General features: G+C 37.0%; 1 protein-coding gene and 1 long non-coding RNA gene across 2 annotated transcripts in view; one reads left to right on the top strand and one right to left on the bottom strand.

Annotated features, from left to right (window-relative positions):
* Positions 1-24,788, top strand: part of NEBL (nebulette) — a 93,777-nt gene that overhangs the window by 54,096 nt on the left and 14,893 nt on the right. The window contains 5 exon segments of the mRNA XM_064635006.1: positions 301-394; positions 2,571-2,675; positions 3,770-3,941; positions 8,415-8,507; positions 9,462-9,590. Coding sequence (XP_064491076.1) covers positions 301-394; positions 2,571-2,675; positions 3,770-3,941; positions 8,415-8,507; positions 9,462-9,590 — 593 coding nt within the window.
* On the bottom strand, positions 5,322-19,083 carry LOC135402153 (uncharacterized). Its single transcript, XR_010425041.1, has 4 exons — positions 18,661-19,083; positions 14,535-14,599; positions 9,884-9,947; positions 5,322-5,438 (listed from the first exon to the last, which is right to left on the bottom strand). It is a non-coding gene; the product is annotated as an uncharacterized LOC135402153 (long non-coding RNA).

Below are 24,788 nucleotides of genomic sequence, written 5' to 3'. Positions count from 1 at the left end.
TTTGTGGCCTAACCCCTTTCCAAATATGAGATATGTCTCTGTACATCCAAGGACCAGTTTGGTAAACATCAGGATGTATATATATATCCACAGAAATACATTAATAAGCACCCTATACAGAAAAAAAATATCAAGGTTATATTTCAAAAATCAAGTTTTATAAACTTTAATAAACCTCAAATGCATTTTAGCTTTTCAGTTATTTCCTGGATGACTTTTTATATCATACATTTTAATGTAAAACAATGAGATATTGCTTTAGCTGAAATAGTATGTACCATTTTATTCTGTTAAATAATAGGTTCACTACAGAGAGCAGCCTGGCAAAGCTACTGCTGTGAGTGTCACTCCTGAGATAGAGAGAGTCAGGAAGAATCAAGATAACATCAGCTCGGCAAGTTGTTTGAATCATTTTGTCATTTAGATTTTCAGTCATTGTGGAAATATAATGTGGATATGCTTTTCCATTTACATTTGACATGTCAGAGGAATCTAACTGCATCATATTCAGACTTGCCTGATTATTTTTGCAAAATAGTAAGTGGTTGTGTTGATGCCAGTAGTTCTCAAGGTGAGAGTCACTAGAGGTCAGTCATTCTTTCAAGAATCTTTGTCTCTTGTTATTGAATTTTCATTGCTAGATTGCAGGAGTGAATTGCGGTAAAGAACAAAGGAAATAAGAATTTAACTTCGGTGCAAATTTCTTGGGGTTTTTTTTTTGCAATTCAAAGCGTGAAAACATCCATGCCACTCTGTGACGTGCCATCTCTGTTAGAGCTGAGTAGTCCTAAATATGTCCCATTGCTAAATACTAAAGAGTAAAATAATACATATTTCTTGGCTTTTATGATAGTAAAATTTAATTGCCACTACAGTGGCGTAAGAAGCAGGAGACAATTCTATTAAGGAGCAATGAAGAAGTCAAAACAGCATGGTGAAGTAAAGGATCAGACTAGTTTTGTTACAGTTTGTGTCCTCAACACTGAAACAGCATCAGTAACAAAGCTGTTGCAGATGGTAATCAGAAGAGGTTTCATGCAGAACCACTGTGTCAAGGTGGCAGAAGAGAACTAAAAGTAGTGAACACTTTAGAACTGAGTGTAGGAGTGAAAAGGAAAGTACGTTGGATTTGTCAGAAGATTTGTCTAAGGACAAAGGAACAGAATCTAACATTGTAACTACACATATCTTAACTACTTTTTGAAAATGCTCATGAATATTTACCAAAATCAATTAGTTTTGAGGTGCATAGTTAAAAATAAGAGGAAAACTTCACAAAAATTCTAGACTTTAAATTATTTTTTAATTTTTGAAAATGAAATGCTTTTTGCCAAGTGACTCCTTCAATTTGTTTCTCAAGCATTACAGGGATAAATACTCCTCTATGTTAATAAGCATGATGAAAACCAAGCTATGTTGACTGTAATTGTTCTGTCCAGAAAATGCCTTATATTCAAAAGCATATGTAGCTGAATATATTTTCTAAAAAAAATTACTGTTTAATTCAGAAGTGTTTGAGGAATATGAAGTACCATATATTTTTGTTTCGCTGTACATTACTTCAAACTGACCTGTGAAACACAGACAAGAGTCATATTTTCATAAGTATGTTCTCTTTGCTAATATGTAATCTTAAGGAGAGTCAGACAGTTTCAATACATGGTTTCTCTCATCACAAATGCGTGTTGAAATAGATTTGCACAACACATTTGAGAAGTAACACTGTGTGAATACACAGGTAAATCTAAAATATTTACTAACACTCAATGCACAGGTTACAACGTGATGTAGGAGCTAAGAGAGGTCATTGGCAGAAGAATTCAACAAGCTAGAAGAAACTGTAAGAGTACTCAATCCAGAACCAATAAGTAGGACCAAATACTTTTACTGTTTTAGAACTACTAGTCTGTAAAAAGCTACAAAATAAGCCAAACAGCAGAAATGTGACATAGGAGGTTCTGTACTTACTGATACACAAAACACAGAGCCTGAATATTCTTTTTGGAAACAGTGCATTCAGATTTTTCCCAGACATGTTGCTTTTGTGCTGCTAGTAAAGACTAGCTATTGAACAGGAGCAAGAAGGCTTCCAAAGGATTAATCTACTTGTAAGAGTTGAATTCGCATGGATTCTCAGGTAATCCCATCCTGGAAGCAGACTGAGGACAGGCTCTGGGTCTGTCTGGGTAATAAGAAGGTATCTTATCGTCAGCCATACAAATATGTTTTAAAGATGTCCAAGTCACAGTGGTGTTTTCTTATTATTTGTCTTATTTTTCAGTTGATGAATTAGTTATTTTGCTTACGTAATTTAAACAGTCACAAATTTCAGCCTTTGGATAAATACTTTCTTTTGAGTAAGTGATTGATGGAATAAATGTGCCTTTTGGCCTTACAAATATACTAGCTCATCTGTATCCCCCTTGTGAAATAACCTACTAGCAAATGAGTGTAAAGAGAGAAACTGTTAGCATTGTAATTTGGAAAGGGTACTATTGCATGGTGTGATTCTCACCATCGTTTCTACTGTAAAGAAAAAATTCACATGTGCTGTTGTTCATGTTTTGCAGGTCAAGTACAGCAGTGATCAGAGGCAGATGAAAGGTAGACGTAGTGTGCTTCTAGACACACCTGAGCTAAGACATGTCAAAGAAACTCAAAACAACATCTCAATGGTAGGGTACTTTCTTCCTATAACTAGAGCATACTAAGGAATGGCACTTTACTTCCACTGGATTTTGCCTTCCATTAATATAGGTAACTAATGGAATTCTCTTAAGTATGGAAGGAATATTTTCTTCCTATGCCTGTAGAGGGAGTGTTTGCTAACTGCATATGACTGTAATGAACATTTTCAAAATACTAATAAACAGTTTTCTAACAGTTAAATGTCTGTTCTTTTGTTTTTCTTTTTTTCCTTAAAAGTGTACACACCTCATTTGAGCATAACAATTTCACTGGATCAGGTGACACACTTCACCTTGTGCCTGTGCACGTTCCTGGTTTCTGCGTGACTTTGGTTCTGGAATGAGTTGTTTTGTGTGCATTGGCTTGTGTGAGAATGTTTATCAATTTAAATCTTTGATGATTAAGATTATTTAAAAAGTAAGTATGCATAATCAGCAATACTACCTTTATAACTCTTACTAATACAGGGGTTTTGTTCCAACACTTGGTGCTGTAATGCTTTCTACTCTAATATCGTTGTTTTTAATTCTTTTTTCTTTGAAAATCAGGCTCTTGTTCTTTCTAAAAACCTATGTTTAAAGCCAGCTGGCATATGATAAAACAAAAGAGAAAAGAAATACCTTTCTTATGAAGCTGTGCATGTAGTCAAAATTCTCAGTGAATGAAAATGTTTGAGTTCTTTAGAACTACTACTTCTGGAACATTTTTACTGACATGTAGTTGTCTCCATCAGTAGAGAACCATCTTATTTTAGAGAAGAAGGGAATGGACCAGATGACCTCCTGAGGGCAGGGTTTTTTTGTCCCTTCTGACTGTAAGATGATGCTTTGCAGCTTGAGCTAATACCTAATTTAGTGTCAATAGAAAAGAAAAGCAACATTGATAATAAAATATCAGGAAATCAAGTTAGGGTGATAGAAAAGACTTGGCTGGCCATCCAGTCTGTCTCATGGGTACCAATTCTATTATGGTGCAAAGTTAAAGAATAGAAGTGCCTCATAAACATATACTTTCCTGCATAGAATAACCATTTGCTGTCAATTGCAGCTTAGGGAAAAATGTAATTCTTCTTTTTTCCTAGGTAAAATACCATGAAGATTTTGAGAAGACAAAGGGCAGAGGCTTCACCCCAGTGGTAGATGATCCTATAACAGAGCGTGTACGGAAAAACACCCAAATTGTGAGTGATGCAGCATATAAAGGTGTGCATCCACATATTGTTGAAATGGATAGAAGACCTGGAATAATTGTTGGTAAGTTGTTAAATAGTGTTGCTGTTGAAAGCACTGAGGGAAGATAAAAGCCTCTGCTTGTGTTCTCCAGATTTCTTTTTCACTCTTTTCTCAGCATGAAACTTGTGGTTGAACTACTGGTTCCATGTCAGCTTCTAGCGAAGTAATAATGGGAATGGATGGGAGATACATTATCATTTGCTCTGTATTTTTTTTTAATATGGATAGTCTGCTATTACTTTAAATTTGAATTTTGACTCTATAAGGAAAGCAAAAATATATGTAATAATCTTAATTTTGCACAGAAGAAAGATTATTAAAATTGTGATTCTCCAAGATTTCAATGTTTAAATGTTGCAGACCTGTTTGAAATTTCCCCTTCTGTCAGTCAATAATTTCTGCAGAGCTGTATGTATCCATTTACCTCTTCTTTTAGAATTTCACACAGCTTTAAAAATATCTCAAGGTGTAATTCATCAATAACTCATTAGGTCTCTGGTAAGCCAAGAAGCAGTGTTCAGAAGTGATGTTTTAAAAGGTGGTGCAAGATATGATCAGGTGTTCAAGGGTAGAATACAGATTAGATTTGTATGTAAAGACAAGATATTGCATTAAGATGTTATTTGGGATATTCATAATGAATATGAACTCTATTTAAAAATTGAAGTGGATATTTGGAATGGATTAAAAGTTAGCAGGCCTGCTATGGCAAAAGAAATGGCAGCCTGACTTTCTTTTTCTCATTTCCTTTTCTTTTAGTGTGTCTCTTTTCTCTTTTTCTTTGCTTTACAATGATGTAGACCCCAGAGGATCTATGTACAAAAACACATGCTAATATAACACTCTAAAATCCTTCATACATAGTAATAACAGCAAAGTTGACTTTACCTTGCAAAACCCAGAGAAACTGCAGGTGACATGGACTAATTGGCGGGTCATATAGTCCATCCTCCTGCCTAAAGCAAGGTTAGCTATATCATTCCTGGCAAACACTTTTTGGTCTTTTCCTTAAAGTCTCCAAATACTCTCCCCCACAGCCAGAAGTGGTGCAGCCAAAGAGAGAAAATCTCCTGCAAAACTGCAGTGTAATATGCAGTTTGCAATATGCTGTTTAGTGCACGCTTCAAACCTCCTACTCTATCCTGCATTACAGGTGTGCTGTAGCCCTGTGTAAGAACTGTGTGCAATCCAATGCTCAACAGTTGAAGGCTTGCTAACACAAGTATATTGGGATTAAGAACATCCCTGAGATAAATTCTTGAGCTGTAACTGAAATACTAGTACTATTTATCACCTTAAAATACTCCAGTATCAAAACACACAGAAATTCTTAATCCCCCATGCCTGCCAAACAGCAAAAATAGTACAATTATTTAAAGGAAAAAGTCTGTGACAAACCTGTGATATTTCAGCTAATGCTTTTTCAGAGAACTGCAATTATTATATCTACTTGTTTAAAAAGAAGCAGTGAGCTCCTTGCTCATGGAATGTCCTTGGCAGCTCAAAAAAACCTGCAAACTGAAAAACACAACTATGACTCTTGTGAGTTTTCTTCCTGGCTGATAATTGTTCATCCTGTTAGTTAGTACCTCTGTACCTAGAGTACCTCTGATTGATTTTTAATGTATTATTGGTGAAGCTGTAGCAATTTTTCAAATGCCTGATTGCTGAAGTTAATGTCTTGGCTTCAGCAAATAGGCACTAGTTTTTAACCATGCTAAAGCTGTTCTAAGTCCATCAAGATAAACTGATGTAGCTGAGCTTTGGATCTGTTATTATAGAGGATCCACAATTCTCACATGAATATAAAGATATTTTAAAATGGCAAAAGTAACCAGGGAGTTAAAATTGATTTGTGTTATAAATTGCTAAGATTCTGATTCTATGTATGTTATTTCAGGTTACAGAGATGGATCAAATCAATCCAAATCAATGGCTGTTGCACTGGTGCTGCCATGAAGCCATACTTATTACATTTTTTACTTACTAAGGCATGCAAACAGGAAAAGTTGGGCATTCACCAATTCCCCCAGCCCTCCCATACCTGTCAGTGCTTTATGTAGTTGTGTAATTTATCACCATTAGGACTAACACATAGTTTATCAAAAGATTTTGTGTTGGCTTTAATTCATCTTGGCAGGAAGGAGTTAGCACTACACCTCACCTTATAGGAGTTGCAGTAGATAACATAATGTACATACACTGAATGTATTCTAAAGCTGTGGGATTTATTTTATTAGCTCTGTCTGCTCTTTCCATTGCATCTAGGCTATTAATCATTTGAAACATGACATATTTGGGGTCCTCACAGTCCTACTTTACCTATCAACCCATTATTTATCTTGCTACAACTCAAACCAGCAAAAGAACAAAGTTGGAATGACAATTTTTTTCCTACTTCAAATGCATTGAGTAAATGTTTCAGACAGATCTGCCCAAGAAGAAAACCCCAGTAAAAAGGTGTGATCTTGTAGATTTGTACTTTGACTGATTTTATGTTTTACATCAAGGTTTTATTTGAAACTGGTGTGAAGAGATAAATAATTATTTTATTTTAGAATAGCAGATATCATAGAATCATTTAGATTTGAAAAGAACTTTAGGATCATCAATTCCAACAATTAACCCAGCACTGCCAAGCCCACAACTAAACCATGTTCCCAAGCATCACGTCAGCATTTTTAAATATCTCCAGGGATGGTGACTCAAACACTTCCCTGGGGAGCCTGTTCCTGTGCTTGATAACCCTTTCAGTGAAGAATTTTTTTCTAATATCCAATCTAAAGCTCCCGTGGAACAACTTGAGGCCATTTTCTCTCATGCTATCACTTGTTACATGGGAGAAGCGACCTACTCCCTCCTTGCTACAGTCTCCTTTCAGGTAGTTGTAGAGAGTGGTAAGATTTCCCTTGAGCCTCTGTTTCTCTAGGTTGAACACCCCCAGCTTCCTCAGCTGTTTCTCATCAGACTTGTGCTCCAGACCCTTTATTGACTTTGTTGCCCTTCTCTGCACCTCCATGTCCTTCTTGTAGTGAGGGGCCCAAAACTGAACATGGTTCTCAAGGTGTGCCCTCATCAGTGCCCAGTACAGAGGGACAATCACTGCCCTGGTCCTGCTGGCCACACTACTTTTGATACAGACCGAGATGCCACTGGCCTTTTTGGCTACCTGGGCACTACTGGCTCATGTTCAGCCACTGTTGACCAGCACCTCCAGATCTTTTTCCACTGGGCAGCTTTCCAGCCACTCTTCCCCCAGCCTGTAGCGCTGCACGGAGATACTGTGACTCAAGGGCAGGACCCAGCACTTGGCCTTGTTGAACCTCTTATCACTGTCCTTGGCTCATCAATCCAGCCTGTCCAGAGCCCTCTGTAGAGACTTTCTACCCTCAAGCATATGAACACTTCTGCCCATATGAATTATATACATTAAATCGATGTGAGTAGATCAGGAATTTACACTGTACCTGCCTCTGCATTTATTATAAGCCTCCTCTTAAGTTGTACAATGCTGTAATTATTTGTTAAAAGTTTATTAAAATGTAGTTAAATCTATATTTGCTTTTCTGCTGTGATTTTAACTTAAAGTCTAATATGAAATTAATTATTTCCTATGGACTCTTTTTTTCTTTCGATACCCTGAGATGTGATTTTGAGAGATCTTAATAACTTGCATATATGAATTAAACCTGAAGATCTTATGAGTACCACTGTCGTTGAACTCATACATTGAATTCCAGAAATGCTTTTCAGTAGTGGGGTAATGGATCAACTCTAAGTCTGTGTCCCAGGAAACAGATATTTGGAAGACAGAGGAAATTACTAGTTAAGATCAAGAGTGGGCTTCATTTTACCCATCTGTAGATGTCTGCAAGGTAGATTTCTACAGCTGAATTTGTCACCTTAGACCATTTTTTCTATTAATTAAGAAAGATGGATGCTTTTGAATTTATATAAATTGAGCAATTAGTAGAAATTTATTTTGGATAAGATGAACTGTGCCTCTGATTCTGCTTGTTAGGCTGACATGATCTCTCCTGTATACAAAGGAGGGTCTGTAGTGTCTCTGTCAACTGTATACTGCCAACTCTCAGTTTTAGAGATATATACTGCAGCATCTCCATGGAGTAAGGGTTCTGTTGGTGAACTGTGAAAATATCCTTGTAGCTCTGATTCTTTTGGTTCTGCTACTGGAAAAGAGCTGTGGTATGTGATACTTAACTTGTTTCCATTTATTTAGACTTAAGAAAATACTATGGTCATGTTTAGAAAATGGAAATAAATTGGGAGCAAAAGTCTCCTTAAAGTAGTGTCAAAGCTTAAAATGCACTAAGTTCTTTTAAGCAGGAAATTAATGCTTTCTGATATTTTCATGTGAATATCTAGATATTTTGGTTAATTTCTAGATGAAGAAAATTGATTGCTGATTGTTAAAGATCATTCCTTTCATGCTTGTTGTTTGTCTGTCTTATAATTTCTGTGCTTTGGAAAAAGATCTTAAAGTTTGGCGCACAGATCCTGGCTCCATCTTCGACATTGATCCTCTGGAGGACAATATTCAGTCTAGGAGTCTGCATATGCTTTCTGGTATTGCTTATATCCTGACTTTTCCACGCTCTTTATGTTTTTGAAACTAAGTGATACAGTGAATTTTCAGGTCAATGTGCCAGCCATATGTTTTATAAGTATGCTTTCATATATATTTATAACTGCAGTAGTTTAAAAGCAGTGTTTTATAGGAACTTCAGCTGTAATCACATGTGCAGATAAGAAATAGTGAAATAAATCTTATCCTAAACAAGTTATTCATGTCACTTACAAGTAGCCACTTAAAAAGCATTGACCTACTTTGTCCTCACTATAAGCAGAATTTTCAAATAGTTGGACCTTATAAAATTTCAGAGTTATGGAAAGTGGCCTATTTATGAAATTCGTTTTTTATGCATGTTTTGCCTATATGGAATACGATATTATGCTTTGTGCTATTATTCGCATCTCCAAGGCATTCATAATTTAAGGATAGATGGAAAAGGAGAGAAAGTAATATAATAACAGGTATCAGTGTTTTGCCTTTACAAGTTTATGGATTTTTTTCCACCCTGTAAGTGTTTCTTTTGAATGTTTAATTTTGCACGTGTTTTCTTTGCTACTGATAGCGGAACTTTAAATATTCCTTTGAATAATATACAGAGGTATTTCCACATGCACTTGTATGCATGCTGGAATAAAGCAAGATTTGGATTTTCCACTGGAAATTTTTATATGCTTCATCCCTTTTCTTGTATCTCAATCCTACCTTCCATTTCCGCTATTGTTTTAAAGCAAAAAACAAGCTTAGTTGTATTAGATTCTGAAGCAAGCTTTGGAACTAGTGGTGCTCAAAATGGATACAAAATTGTGAAGAATTTACTTTTCTTTGATTTTAATAGCATCAGTGTATGAAAAGCAGTGTTAGCAGTGGTGAGGTTTATGTTGTTGCTTGTCTTTGCGCTTCTGTCATCTATTTACTGTGATATTCTTTATTTCTTTCTACCTTTGTAGAAAGAGCAAGCCGTTACAGTAAGCAGTATTTACGTTCTACCAGTTTGGGAGATTATAAATCAGATGGCTCTGACACGAACCCTACCTTTTCTTACTGCAGTGAAATAACAAGGCCATCTGAGGAAGGAGGTACCCCTTATTCCCACCTTTTCTACTAATGACACTATTGCAGTGTGTTGAGACCACACAGGCCTGTATTAACTCCATCACCTTGCAAAGTTGCAAATAGAAATTGTGTAAGGTATTGCCTGATTGATGAAAAAAGCAAAGCAAGGTCTCAAAACTGCACAGTTTCTTGCATGCTATATTACTTTATTGTGAATTCTCTTTCACCTTTTTGGTAATGCTTTTGGTCCAAAAGCTCTGTTAATTCCTAATTGCAGTACTTAAAAGAAGATGTGTTCTGTTTTTGCAAAACATACCTGAATCTGTTTTTTTTTTTTCTCTTGAATGACACAATGTAACTGAATGAAATACACCTCTAACCTGAAAAAAAAAAAATTACCATGTACTTTTCAGTGGGCAAATCAAATGTATCATAGTATTTTAGTGACTAAAGTACTTCCCATATGCAAATATGCAGGTGCTTGTGGCTCTCTGTTTCCTTCCTAAAAAAAAGCCAAACCCAACAAATTTTGTCAACTGTCCTCTTTCTCACACATGAAAGTTTTCTGCTCATCTCAGTGATGTGAGAATCAGGGTTAACATTCAGCTGCAAAGCTTATATAGTCTGTTATTGTTTAACATGGATTAGTATTAGAATACTTTGACAAACTGCATTGTTAGGTACAAAACCACATTGTGCGTCTGGTTGATGCCACAGATTAGAAGAAAATTTATGAAAATGATGAATAAGGGTCTAGTCATCCTAGAGACATTACAGTATGTATTAGACTTGACTGATGAATTGTAACTATTTGGAAACATTGCATTCTAAACAGATAATTTTTAAAAATAGCGATTTCTACTTCTCAGTTGTGAAAGAAAGTCCATTGAGAAGGTTATCCAAAGGGTTACTAATATTTTTTTTAAGAAGGTGTTAGAGAAAAGATATTACTACCATTTAGTTGCTTGGCATCTTTACCCATGCTTTTAGAAAATTTTAAAGCATCTTAATTGTATAGTGCAGCTGTTTATGTCCTTCCACTCACTGGAGTAATATATTATTGTAGTGGCTAGTGTTTATGGAGTCTGCATTATGTTGGGTGCCATGTAAATACATACAAGCAGACCTGATTAAGAATGGGCGAGGAGGAAGGTGTTCAGACTAAAGAACTGACTCTGAACAAAGAAAGAAACACACATCTGTGACAGAAATGTATTGCCTTGTATCATGTCTGACCATCTTTATTCGATATTTTAACTATATTCCCAGCTCTTTTAATAGATGATAGCAATTATCCACATTATGCTGTTTTTTATGTCTCTTCCTGTAATGATGCAAAGTGGGCTTCACAGTCCAGTGCATATTGCCTGTCTGTAGCTGTTCTGATCTTTTTTTGTCACTACTCCAAGCCATTTTAACATTGCTTGGCCAGCTTGATTTGATTTTTACCATGTATTTTTTATTACTTGCCATGTTGAGAATGGGAAATGGGCTTTATTTTCCCACTTGTTTTGGCACTAGTAAGCTTGTTTTTTGTGGCTCTACTTAAATCTATTGTTGTGGTGATGTGTTGAATAGATCCTTGCCAAGATCACCATATTTTAGCAAGAGATTGTTTCCGTTTTGACCCAGCTGGCTAGCCAGGGTTCAAACACTTGTAGACAGTTCCCATTGCCGGGGAGAAATAAATGCCAAAGCTAAGTAATTTGACATAATCCTAATGATTTAAAAGGAAATGCCATTTCTGTGAATGCAATAAGAAATAAACAGCAGAAAATAGCATCTTTGGTTGAAAATACCAACCTTTTTCATGGCAGTATCCCATCCAAAATGTCATTTAGCACACAGCTACAGGACGAGTTTGCCCAGGACCTTTATACAGTGTCTCTTATGGCATACCACAGTAAATGAGAATCAAATGCATTTTGCTGAAATTTCATGACTGTTTCTCATGGAGTTTGTACTTTTAGATCTAGCAGGGTTTCTCAATGACAATTGTTCAATCTGATGGCGTGCCAACATGAACGACGGTTGGAGATCTGTGACCAATTTTACAGTCTCTGAGTGTCTCATCATCTTTCAGATATTTCCATGTTGTACAATTGCTAGTTTATCCTAGATACCTTTACCCACATTTGACCCACAATTCAGGTCTTCCACTGCCACTGCTGATGGAATTGTTCCTTAACTACCTCTTCCCAGCCCTTAGCTGGGTCCCTGACTTTATGCCAGATGTTAAAGGCTTATTCAGATCTAAATAACTCTCTCTTGTCTTTGGGGAATTTCGGTAACAATATCACAGGGAGGCTATTAACCTCGTTCATTGGAATTACGTCTTTCTCCTTGATTCCCTGACCATTATTTTGGATCACGATGTTGAGCTGAGCCAAGTGCGCCTCCCAGGGAGCTTTCTCTACAAAATCAGTAGATTTTTGCGTGATATAAGTCCAAGAAAGTCCCTGTTCTCCCTTTCAGAGCATTGCAGGTAAAACTGATTAGGAAACAATAGTTAACACTTTCCAGCAAGCCTGATTCAGGTCATGAACTTTCATTTTAATATTATTTTAAAAATTACTTTTCAACTTTGTGTGTCTTTTTTACAGCTTCTTCCTGTGAGTGTTTTTCAAGGTTGAGCCTGACTGTATTACTTCATGGTATCACTGAGTTTTTTTTCCCTAGTGGGCAGAAGGTGTTGCTCTAGAGTTTCTCAGTCTGCCTAAATCCTTTGTAATTAGTTACTGCAGGCAAAGATTACCTTTTTACCTGCAAGCCATTCTGTAGGACTTTGCAGAAACACTAGAGTGCCATATTATTTTCAAAATTCTCACCTGTAGTGAGTAGTTGTTTTCAGCTTTGCTAGAGAGGAAAGAAGATAATGATTTCTCTCATTAAGTTCTGCTTTTAACCCTCATGTCACAATTTCTCAGACACAGAACTATTCACTTTTGGGAAGGTTTTTCAGATTATTTTCTTCAGAAAGAGAAGTTGAGATATATGGATGTCAGATTTATTTTTCTTTATAAAGACAGACCAGGCAGATTTTTTTCACAGAACACTACAAAAGAACAGCAAAGTTCCTTTGCTTTCAATTCAGGTCTTTCTAGACAGCATTGTGTCTGGCAAATGTCTCAACTGTGGTGTTTTGAGGTGGTTTTTTTTAGTTTCTTTATAAAGTCCTGATTTTTCATGCAGTCTTATACACTGGTTTTCTCCCAGTTCTCTTCACACTCACTCTCTTGCTCCCCTTCCTTCCCTACCAGTAAAGTTCCATCCTACTCATTCACATTCAGCCCCCAGGAGAGAATGGTTTGGTTCATATGGCTCAACACCTCTTCTAGTCTTGCACTTTGGACATTTGTATTTGTATTTCAACCATCTATTCAGGAAGAAGATGAATTCATTTTACATGTAACTCCCATTTACATATAGTTATGGAGTTTTTGGTGTCTGATGACAGAAAGGAACAGAGTTATCACCTGATTGAACTTCTTGTATTTATGGTCTCTGCAGTGTTTCTCAGAAGTTGTACCAAAGCATGTATTTCTATAAAGATTTCTTCTCCTTTTTTAAGGTCTCCATATCATATTAATCTACTCTCTTTTGCTAGAAACTTACTTCAGAAAGTGAAAATAGCTTTTAGCTCACACCCTCATAGGTTAAGACTGTTTTGTTTAGTTCCTCCAAAGTCAAGACTAAAAGTGCTTGAAAGTAGCACAAGTTTGTAATATTGGAGACTTTTTTGTAAAGGTTTGTTAATTTGGAACACTTTCTAACAATATTCTTCACAGTAGTTCCGTCTGTGGAGACTGTGGAGGGAAAAGGACTTTTTAAAACTAGAATGTTAATATGTGGGATGATGTAAGATAAGGAAATGAATTTGTGGTGTATGATGTAGTGGCAGTGACAGAAACCAAGCTTACTTGCTCAGTTGCCATGTGTGTGCATATGTAGACAAAGGATGGCAAGATAAAGTGAAGGCTGCAAGTAAAACCTTTAGGGTTGATTAGTATTTTTCTTCAGACCCATTGTTTGTAGTAAGCAAAGAAATAAAATACTACAGCCAGAAGAAATTCTGTTTCTTTGTCAAGCAATTTAAGTCTTTGGGAGTGCAGAAATTTGTCCTTAAGGGAGTTGACCTCGTGTCTGTGGGGATCACTCAGCTACTATTCAAACAAATTCCAGGCTTTGCCATGGTGGTAGGGAAGTGTACACATTTGTCTACTGCTGGAACAGAGAGTCCTGATAACTGACCAGATGGTAGCAGAGGAGCCCTGGCACTGCTACCAGATCTACCATTTTTATTATTCACTTTTGCATCGATCTTTGACACATTTTGAGATGAAGAATTCCTCTTAGTGTGTTGGAATGAGGAGACCCATCTGCACTAAAGCGTATCACTGTTATTCTCATTTCACTGTTATTTATTAATTCCTCCCCACCTTTCTTCCCCTCCCTCTCTCTCTCTCTCATTATGCAACAATTCTATTTCATTGTATTTCAGTGAAAGTGTTTTCCTTAGTGCTCCTCCTTTTACTTTAGTCATCAAAGTCCTTTTATGCTGCTTTCCTTCAATCCTGTTTCAACTGCATAAAGTTTTCATTTAACTTTCTGGTATTTTTCATTCTCTCAGTTTTTATTTTATTTATATATTAATATATTATATCTCTGTGAGACTTTCTGTTTAGCTTTCTCATGTTTTTCTTGGACTTAAATAACAAGGATTTTATTTAATATTACCAAGTTCTCCTTTCAGTCTGAAATGATCTTAGTGAACATTCTGCAATAGCTGAATTTGACTTCTTTTTGTCCCTGATACACCCTTTTTTCTTTCTAATTGAAACTTGGAAGGCTGATTTTGTCCCCTTTTGCATTTGACCTTTCCCTTTTTTGTCTTTTATTTCCTCTTAATTTCTAGTTTAAATGGTGTGCATCAGCATATAGATATGATATGTAAATTTTTTCCTTACCATATGTTCAGAATTATTCAGTGTAATAAAGCGACCCTTTATTCTCATTTTACATTGTGTGTAGTCTGTAGATGGAGAAAAATAAGAGGTATCAGTTCATTTTCAGTTATGGGTATGTTGTTACTCTGATGGGAAAAAAACCACATGATTTCTTGGTTATTTTCTAAGTCATCATCATATTATCTTAAAAGCTATATAGAAATTGGTCTGTAGGAGACAGAAATCAGGTTTACTGTACTCTCAAAAGCACATGTTATGTAGTAAACCTTAGTGGATATTAGGACAGAATTTTCAAGTACCTTTTGTTGCATTTTAAATACGAATGCTGAAATTTCTTGTATTTGGTTGGGGCCAGTGTGTTCCTGATTGGCTGCATGTATGCTATTTACACTTGTCTCCTTCAGCCTAAGTTCTTCAGTTTGAGTTTGCTTGCTGCCACCAGACGAGTAGTGAGAATTAGCATAAAGATGCCTTGATCTGAGGTTTAAGGCCTTCCTTCCTTTATTTTAATGAAAAGGGTCTGCTGCTAACACTCAGGTCTCTCACTTTACCTTTGCATGGGAAGTGACCTTCTTTTATTCATACTGACAATCACAAAATGTCAAGAAACCATGAAATTCCACTTATATCTCCCTAGTCTCTTAATTTTGGTTATCAGCCTTAAAAGCAACCTGCAGATCGCTATGAGAAAACTGAAAATTTGTGTTAGATACTTCATTGATACTACATAACAAAAAAGAAATCCAGAAAAGATTGGCGTAAACAACCTCTGAGGAATAAACATGACAAATGGGCATTGCTGGCAATTTGACTCCAAAGTCTATGAAGACTGCAGAAAACACAATGGTCTAGTATCTTCCTTTAAGTTTTGAAGTCTTTATATAGCTTGGAGTGGAAGTTTAATCAATAAGAAACAGTAAGTCCTTTCATCTCTCTCCCTAGTGGCATGTCCTTCTTGTGTGATATGAGCCTTTTGAAGAAAAAAGGCTCCAGAGCAGCTGAGCCTGCTCCCCTCCCTTCCTCCAAACTCTGGGGGTTATCTTTCTCCTTTCCTCACCGAGGCAGGAGCGTGTTGTAGGCCATTAGAAGAACTGCTCTTTGAACTGCAGTGTGGACACAGCCCTGCGAAAAGCAAACATAGACTTTGTGTATTAATGTGCATCAGTGTCAGCAGCCTTACACTGGGTACCAGCTCATGGAAAGGGCTTTTATTCTTCAGCCCAACATCGTCATTTTAAAGCATTAATTTCAGGGATGTCTCCTTTCCCCCTAGCACACACCAATATCGACTCTTTTTGTAACATGGTTGTTTGTAGGATTTGCCTGAGGCTTTGACACCTACGCATTCGTATCACAGAAAATCCTAGAACAAGGAACTTTGCTGCTGCTTCTGCTCCTGGTTAGTCTAGTCAGAAGACAAACTAGTGAGATGAAATGAAGAAAAAACCGCATGCTGGAACTGTAGAGATGTTCCCTAGTATGTGGGCCAAGGAGTCTCCTTGCATTGGGATAGTGCTAATAATCTTCTCCTGTGCTAATAATCTTCTCCTGTGCAAACAGATGGAAGAAGAACAGGAGAGGAAAATGGATTTGCTTTCCTTCCTTGCTCTGTCCTTTCCATGAAGAAAATCCCTCAGGTTTTGAGGTCAGGAAAAATAACCATTAGTAAAAGACAAGTCAAAGGGAAAAAGAAGGAATAATACCTGAATGCTCTTTATATTGGAATAGAGAGATCTGTCTTCCATCTCTAGGTGCAGCTGGCAGGAATACTTAGAAATGCCAGGTCAAGCAGAATGACACAGCAGTTATATTTCCTTCTCTGGCAGGCAAGGAAAAATGGTTCTGTTCTGCTAGGGAGCTGAATTCTGTTCCTGTTATGTTGTTCCCTCAAGTTTGGTAATCAAACATGGCATTTGGAGGGAGAAGAATTGTTCAGTTCACGGGAAGAACTATAGGCTTTTGTGGGTTTCTTGTCGTCTTTCAAGTGTGTCAGCAGGCTGCCCTGGCACTGAAAGCTGAACACATCAAAACAGCTCTCTGTCTACTCTAGATACCTCATGGTGAGGGTCACATCCACACTTCTCTTAGCCACCAGGCTCTCACATCTGTTTCTGAATTTTTTGTATTTCAGACTAGGTGGTACTTTGGTTTTTCTTCTTCTACATACCAGCCCCCAGCAGGTTTGCCAACCTGAAAACTAATGTGTGGGAAAAAAATAGTCTCCTTCCACTCAACAGCAGCATAGTAAAAGTGTGCATTTTCATCTTGGTAATTAGGTGATTTTTTTGTTTTTAAGCGTATAGTGTACTACAAATGCTTTCAGTCAAATAATAAATACCTCACCACAAGTTTCTGTGATATTTTTGAACTTAGCTAAATGTTGGTTATACAGGCTGAAGTGCATGCCTATGTTTGTAACCTCTCTGATGCCACAAATTATTTAGCATGAAGAATTTTCTTTGTTAGAGAGCTTATATTCCAGAACTGGTGTTTCTTGATCTTCCATTCTCAAATAGATTTTTGTTGAACTTATATAGTTTCCTTTGTAAAGGTTTGCTGTAACTACATTGTACCTGAAAAGGACATGCTTTTTCACGCAGTAAGACAGAGTTCTCTCCCTTCTGAAAATCCCATCTTTCATTTTGAAGGAGTTGTGTTCTGCTGTTTCAGCTTCTGCCTCCTGTTTTACAGTGATTCCTACAAAGGGAATTTTTTCCCCTGATTAAAAATAATGACATTGCAGTTGGAGGAGTTTTTGAAAACAGTGGGAGGCTTCCTGGTTTTAAAAAGATGAAACTTTTTCAGCTGTAGATTTGAGGTAAGAAGGGAAAATAAAGGTAAGCTTTGTTGTGAGAGTTTAGATTTCAGTTAGAAACAGGTTGAATGTGTTCCTTACGCTTCTGCTGATTTCTATAGAAGATTATGTGGTAAGAGGATTTCTTGATGCTTAATATGTGATTTTGTCTCTGAGTAATCCATTTCAGCCTTTTAAGCCATGTAAGTATAGGAATTCAGAAAGGCAATGGGACTACATTTATGCACTGTCTTGAACATTAACAATTTTCCATCCTAGTCTGGACTATTGGACTTTTAGTGTCTTCTGCTGAGTGCTTTGTTAATGCAGAATATGAGAGAAATTAGTCCAGAAGATTAAATTTCATTCTCTTCTATCACAGAGGTACAAAATATCTGTGAAACCTTTTTTTTTTAACATAAAACTTGAAACTTCATGTTGTACTCCAAGCTTAGTTAAATTTTGATTAAGGTTTAATTTAGGGTTCTGGGAGTAAAACTAAATATTCCACACTAGTTGTAATACATTAAGAAATAAATTGTGGTTCGTCTGAAAGCACATTTTCATTCACTGTATGTTCACTGAGGATGAGTTAACGTTCCAAGGAGAGCTTTACTTTTCACACTTCCAAAATATTTTTGCTTATATTCCTGATATGGTTTGAAGCTGGCTCCCTGCCAAGTCTCCAAACCTTACCACAAGAAGTCCCCCGTCCCCCCCCTCCAAACCTCAGGGAGAAGAGGGAAAGAAAAAAACAACCAAGAAAACTGAAACAAGAGAGAGACAGCTAAAGCAATATATATAAATATATTTACACTTATGTTACAGTTATATACAATTGAAATATATATACAATTTCACAAGGGAAAGGGAAGGGGGAACGGAAAAGGAACAAAACCAAAATAAAATATATATATATACCAATCAGTAGCCCGAGATCTAGCAACTAAAAGAATTGGCAAAAAAACTATCTTACTACTCTCCTTGGGACAACAGAAAGTCACGCTGGAACGATCGCCAGCAACCTCCATCTCCCAAGGTCGACGAGGCCTTACCAGGCCTTGCTCCCCAACATGACAGACTCAACAGCAGGGAACCTGCACCTCCAAAGCTGCCAGAAGGAAAGAGAGCAAAGGCCTTTCCTCCTTTCTTCTTATAGCCCGGCTTACGTAAAAATCGTAGGGAATACTGGGTAAATCTGGGCCCTTCCTTGGTTACAAACTGGTCACCAAGGAAGACCTAGACCAAACTACCACAATTCCTTATGCCTATCTTTGATTCCCTTGCTTCTCTCCCACATCCTTGACATCTGGCATCATCAAAAGGCAATACCTGCCCATCCAGATGGAGGAGAATCTGGAAGAGATCCTGTTTTCAATTTCTGTAGAGTAGCAGCAGTTCCAGGGATCCTTCTGTTTGATCTGCTGGCTGTCTGAGTTTGATGGTCCCTTTTTCATTAAACAATTGGTGAGCAGAAAGTGGAAAGGAAATTTCCAAGTGACTCAACAGTTGGAAGTGTTAATGGTTCCCTTGGCAAGCAGTTGTTTCAGTTGTTCAGTGTAGTCCCCTAGAGCAGCTTTTGATACACTTCAGAGGATTTTATATCCAGCAGACAGTAAATATAATTAGTAAAATTATGTGCAGTGACGTACATGATCCTCGTCCATGCTATCTTTCCACCATTGTTCAGACTGGTTATACACACTATGCAAATAAATGCACAGAAATCAAAGCACAGCTTCTGTGAGAACTTACAGGCTTCTCTCTCTAAGGCACAAGAGCTACAGTAGATGTTCAGTAAATGTAAGAGAATTCAAATTATAATTGAAGGCGTGTGGGTAATGTAACATGTAAACATGACCTTTATTTTACTCTTTCCTTTTGTGAGGAAGCCTAGAGCAAAACCCTGCCTATTCACAATTTAAGTGGGAATTGCAGCTTCCTGTGGTACACCATGGCCCCACTAGGACTGAGGATGCCTCGGGCTGGCTTTAAGACATTGTGTGCCTTCATAAATAAAATAATGTGGTCTGGTGTGCGAGGAAAGAAAAGGCATATTGTACTGTTTTCTCAGCTGAGATGTGCTACAGCTTAGATTGAATGTCAGGCGAAAAAGTCAGCTGGTGGTAAGGTTTGTTTGTCAGTGACACCAAATCCTGACTGCAATTCATATTCAGAGCAGGATGCCCTGCAATTTGGTTATGTCCCAGGTACAATACCAGAGGGGTAAATGAGGATACATATGAGTGTTATGGTATACCAGCTGTTAATAGATGCATAGGCTAAACTCTTTGGTCTGTACAGCTACCATTGATGACTAATTCCAAAGTAATATTCATAGTGGTGTCTGACTAAAATGAGTGGGGGTAGTCCTTTTATATTTGAATGGTTGGAACAATTCCTAAGACACAATGTAGTCTATATAGTCCCTGTTATTAATTCTTTTCTCCTCAAGTTGCGATAGAGTATTTAATGTATTAAATCTGGTTTTGTGAGGAAAATGAGTGAATTGAACATCTAGAAAAGATTTGTAGTTGAATATTCAAAACGGAATATTTTGTTAGTTGCATTACATTTGACTGGTCTAAAATGTTCTGTGTTCTTCATAATAACCCTAAAATGACATTTTAGGATTCAAAACTGGGAATAAATAGGACTCCACTTTTAGGGTTAGAAGCCAAATAGTTGAAGTAGTTTTTACAGTGCTGTAGTAAGAAATTGTCAGTGGGATCTGGAAGGGGGGATAAATGGTTTGTATTTTAAGTGAAATAAATTGTAAGTAAAGTAGATTGTTGTAACTGCCCATAGAGTCCTAAGTGTTAGATATAGAATTCATACAGTTTTTAAAATTCCCAAAACAACTGTTCATAGAAGTTGGATGAAGATAATAATTATTATCATTCATTCTAAATTGTAATTTTGTATTGTGTTCATTTCCATTTTACCATTTTTTTTAGCAAAACCCACAAAAACATGTGAGTATGAATAAACACTACAAACAGCCTTTTCCTATATTTTTAAAGGCTGATAACACTTAAAATATTTTACTTACTGTATTTCCAGGGAGATCATTTAACACCCTATTTTATAACAAACACCTTTAGCTTTCATGTGAAAAAGCTTTTGTTTGAAGGGTCTGCTATGGAATTACATTTATCAAATCAGTTCTTCTGAGTGTTTATGGTCTTACAGTCCTAAATGGCCATTGCAAAGGCAGGCTGGGGAAGCTGATGGCATTTTCTGATCATCAAAACTGTCTGCTCTGCCAGAACAGGACTGGCTTTTGCTCTTTGCAGGCTGTGAGACAGCCACTCACCACCTCACTGCTCCACAGTCAGACACAGACAGAGACTCCATGGGTCATTCGAGATTTGGCTTCTTTTCCTCTCCTGTTGGCAGAGCACTAGATTACATGTATTTAATACTTTACAACTATGTGATGCTTTACTATGACAGTAATGTATTAACAATCATAAAAGCTTTTGAGATGTGACTCAATATCCTCCAATCCCTATTCCTCAGTAAAAATGATGCTCTAAGGAGCATCCACAACCACTTCCTGGCAAAAATATTCCCTGTGTTATTGTCTTTTAATGAAGAGAGTGGATGTTCTGCTTACTGTCCTCTTTCTTTTAATGTTGACTGTAGAAAACAGGACATCCTGGGTTCATTTCATTTTTCTCTAGACTGTGACATTTAATAACTGCTCACAGACAAGGCTCCTGGAGACTGTGCTAGCCTGGCTTTCTCTGAATATATCACTTTTGTGCAGTGCCTCTGAAGGAAAATGAAAGCCATATTACTTTTGTTTAAAGGAAGAAATTGTCCACGAGAGACTGGCTTTTTGCAGTACAGAGACTTAGAACTCTCAGAGAGGCCAAAATGAACCTTGGGAAATAGCTTGCCCTGAAAAAGAATATAAAGGAATTGACCCACCATTCCTCAAAACGTGAAGAATTAAGGAGAAGGTCTGAATGACCAGACACATAGGCCATGAGGTACTAGAGAGACAGTTTGCCAACTGTTCTTTCACTATCCTAGCTAGTACTTCTCAAATTCCCACTCCATCTGCTATTGGATTTATGATGGACTTATACCATAAAGACCAGTGTAACTATTATTAGTGATATTACCTGTTCATACAAATCAGGAACTTTGGACTGACGTATGAAATAGTCCCTGCCTAAAAGGGAACCTCAAACAAAACACAGAATTCTATATATCATGAGCATATTAGACATTCTTTTTGTTGTTTCTTAGCTTTCTTTGATGTATGCTAAACAGCTATGTGAGATCTTCTGTGGTAATTTCATTCAAAATCAGATTTAAATTTCTTATATTGAAATTGCTTTTAAGAGTTATAATTGCATGATTCTGCATTTCCCATAATGATCTACTTCAGCTTGTATGGTGGATACATATAGTTAGTCTCAGTTATTGCTGGCTGATAAAATAGTGTTCTAAAATAATGATACTTAAAACAATCTTCATCTAATCATGACACTAATGAAGTTTAAAATATTTATTTTATACATTGTAGTATGTCTAAGTAATCTTGAGAGGAGAGACATTTTGATTTTTTGCATCATGAATAATTAATGTTAGTTAGAGATTAGTAATTTTGTTGACCTCCTCTCCATCATTTTTTAAGTATTTGAATATTGCATGGCGCGTATCATATATCTTTAGAATTTAGGTTATGGAAACTTCCTAAGCTTGTTATGCTCTGAATTTGCCTCTGACTCCAAGTAGTTCAGAGCTTCAATTCTAATGAGGTCAGTGAGCATGGCAGATATTTATTAACAGTCTCTGTGAATTAGGCCATACTTTCAGGTTGTTATTTCAACAACCTAATTATATCTGGGTTTGATATTCCAATTTACTAAGTATTACTGACTCCTGTAATGGATAGTATGCAGACAAACTGCTGCTTCTGACAGCACAACTGAGAACAACCATTCTGGTAGCTTAGACATCTGTGAAAGCAAGCTCACTGACGAGTAAAGGGCACGGAAAAGAAGGAAAAAAAAAAGGAAATAAAAGCAATGAAGAGAAAGTTACTTTTACAAGAAAAAATGCCAAGATGCCTTACCATGATGTTTTCTACTGTTCTAAAAACAGCACTGTTCTGTATCAGGTCTCAGCATCTGCAGTCTTCAGGTTAGTATTTTTTGTGTGCTTACACAGTCTGAACTATTCTCAGTAAATGTGACTCTGCTGTGCTACTGTTTTTGATTAGAAAATAACAAAACTGTGTAATAGATAAAAGTTATAATCAGTTTAGAGTGTGTTTTTCAATTTTCTAGCTTATTTGAAAAGTTAGTGCAGAGCAGTTTAACTTTGGACATGACAGGGAAATTTTCAATGTTGTTCATCTGAAGATAGCAGTTTAATGCCAAACATTTTGTAGGAATGGATCACTTGTGATTAACATCTCATTGCCAAAATAACCCTATTTATTTCAGTTTGAGATTGTTAAGGTTATAGCTTGACATTTTTAAAACAAAGAATTCAGCCTTATGTTGAAATATATTTAATTTTGAAGAGCCACATAAATTATAATAAAGATTGAAAAGTGTAGATATTTTTATATTATTAGCAAAAAATAGTTTCTTTACCCAATTTTTAAAATTTCTTTTTGCATGAACCTTTGGGATTTTTTAAATTTGCATCCTAGTTTGGGACAGGAGCATTCTTGGCCATCATTTCTGCACTGTAAAATTATTTATGGGGTTTTCCTAATGTTGTCTGTATCTAACATACCTGTACTCTTCTGTTTGTTTTCTCTGCTCCTGTGACTGCTTTACTATGTCCTTTGGAGACTATCTCCTTGCTCAGTACCATGGGGGTGCTGCAGAGTTCTGCAGCTCATATCAACCTCTCTAGGCAATCCTTGCACGCGCCTTGAAGTCTGTTAAGTTCTCTGATACCTCTTTTTAGCTGGCTGCATTAGGCTTAATCCTCTCTAAGCTTCCATTATGACTTTTTTCAAATACTGTGGAGACCTAGGATGCAAGTAGTTGAGCAGTGCGTGCCACATGTAAGCATACAGGAGCATCTGCATTATATGGCGTGCTTTGTTTGGAGCTGGATGCTGGGATATCTGGAGGGAAGCATCCTATGAGAGGCTCAGCTCTTTTGCTGTTTGAACTCAGAGGTAGCTTGCAGAAAAGTGAAGTGTTTAGGGGGACATACCTCGGGACAACTGAGCTCATCCAGCAGTTTGCTGCCTTCTGCTGTCTGTGGCCTTGGGCACTTGGTCCTGCTTCCATCCTTGCACTGAATCTATCACTGTCCTGATCCCTTGCTGAGCTGACTTAGCTCACCAAGCCAGCAGAAAAACAACCTAGATGAGAGGAAGGAAAAGGTGGTAGGAGTGTTAAGTTGTCTCAGCCACCTCACGGGACATAACCAGCAGCTAATATCTGAGGAAAGTGATAGAAAACAAAAAAAAAATAAACCAGAGTTTGTAAGCAAAGTTACATCAGTGACACTTTCCGGAGAAGGCTTTGAAAGCTATCAGTTGTTATTATCCAGCAGCTTCAACACAGCAGTAACAGTTGTATTTCCTGTATTTCCTAGGGTTGTATTTCCCTAGCTATGTATTCTTGTAACTTGCACTGGGAAGTGGTGAATGGGGTTGTGCAGTTAGGGCACAGTGACCTGTCCACGTGAACAGCACATGGGGTGTACCCAAGTACCGCAGGTACTGGAGACCTACATGTCCCCACATGTGGTTGCATCACTATGACTGTGTCTTCTGTTGCATGGGACATGGCTGAGTAATTTCTAAGGAAAGGATAAAAGAAAGAAGGAACTGAAAACTAAGGGGGAGGCTTTCTAAAGAAAGGCTCTGAGGCCTGTACTAAATGTTGCAACCTATGGAAAATAAGGCAGCAGCAACAAGACAAAACAGGGGAAGGACTTCAATATATGTGGAACAGCATGATTCCCATAAGCAGCCTGATCTATTTTGGGTGAGCTGATCGTAATGGCGGTAACACAGTATGATGATACTCTATTCTGGCTCTGTTGCAACTTTTATGCTGCTCAGAAAATCTACAGCTTATTATCTAGTGTCTTGCAGACACTAGACTTAAGCACATGCTAATCATAATCTTTCTTTTTTCTTTGTACTCTCTCGTGTAGTTATTACAAAATGTTGAACTATTCTTTGTGAGTTCTCTGAAGTCTTAGGAGTGAAATGATGAATTAAGGTAATATCAAAATAGCAAGTGAAATAAATGCTTAAAACTGCATGATGTGTGTGGGAGTAAATTAAGTGATTGTTATTTTCCATCTGATGGTGTAAATGGCATGTGTTGTGGTAAACGGCAAAAATGCAGTAGTTAGCAGTGAGGATATGTTGTTTTACCATGGATTATCAAGGTTCTGCTGTACAAAAGAATGAAAGAGCTTAAGTATGGTTTTGATAACATGTATCTTGGAACCTAACATTT

Source organism: Pseudopipra pipra, chromosome 1 (genome assembly GCF_036250125.1).
Source record: "Pseudopipra pipra isolate bDixPip1 chromosome 1, bDixPip1.hap1, whole genome shotgun sequence".
NCBI classification, from domain to species: domain Eukaryota; kingdom Metazoa; phylum Chordata; class Aves; order Passeriformes; family Pipridae; genus Pseudopipra; species Pseudopipra pipra.
The sequence above is the reverse complement of the archived record's forward strand: the minus strand, read 5'-3'. Positions and strand labels throughout refer to the sequence as shown.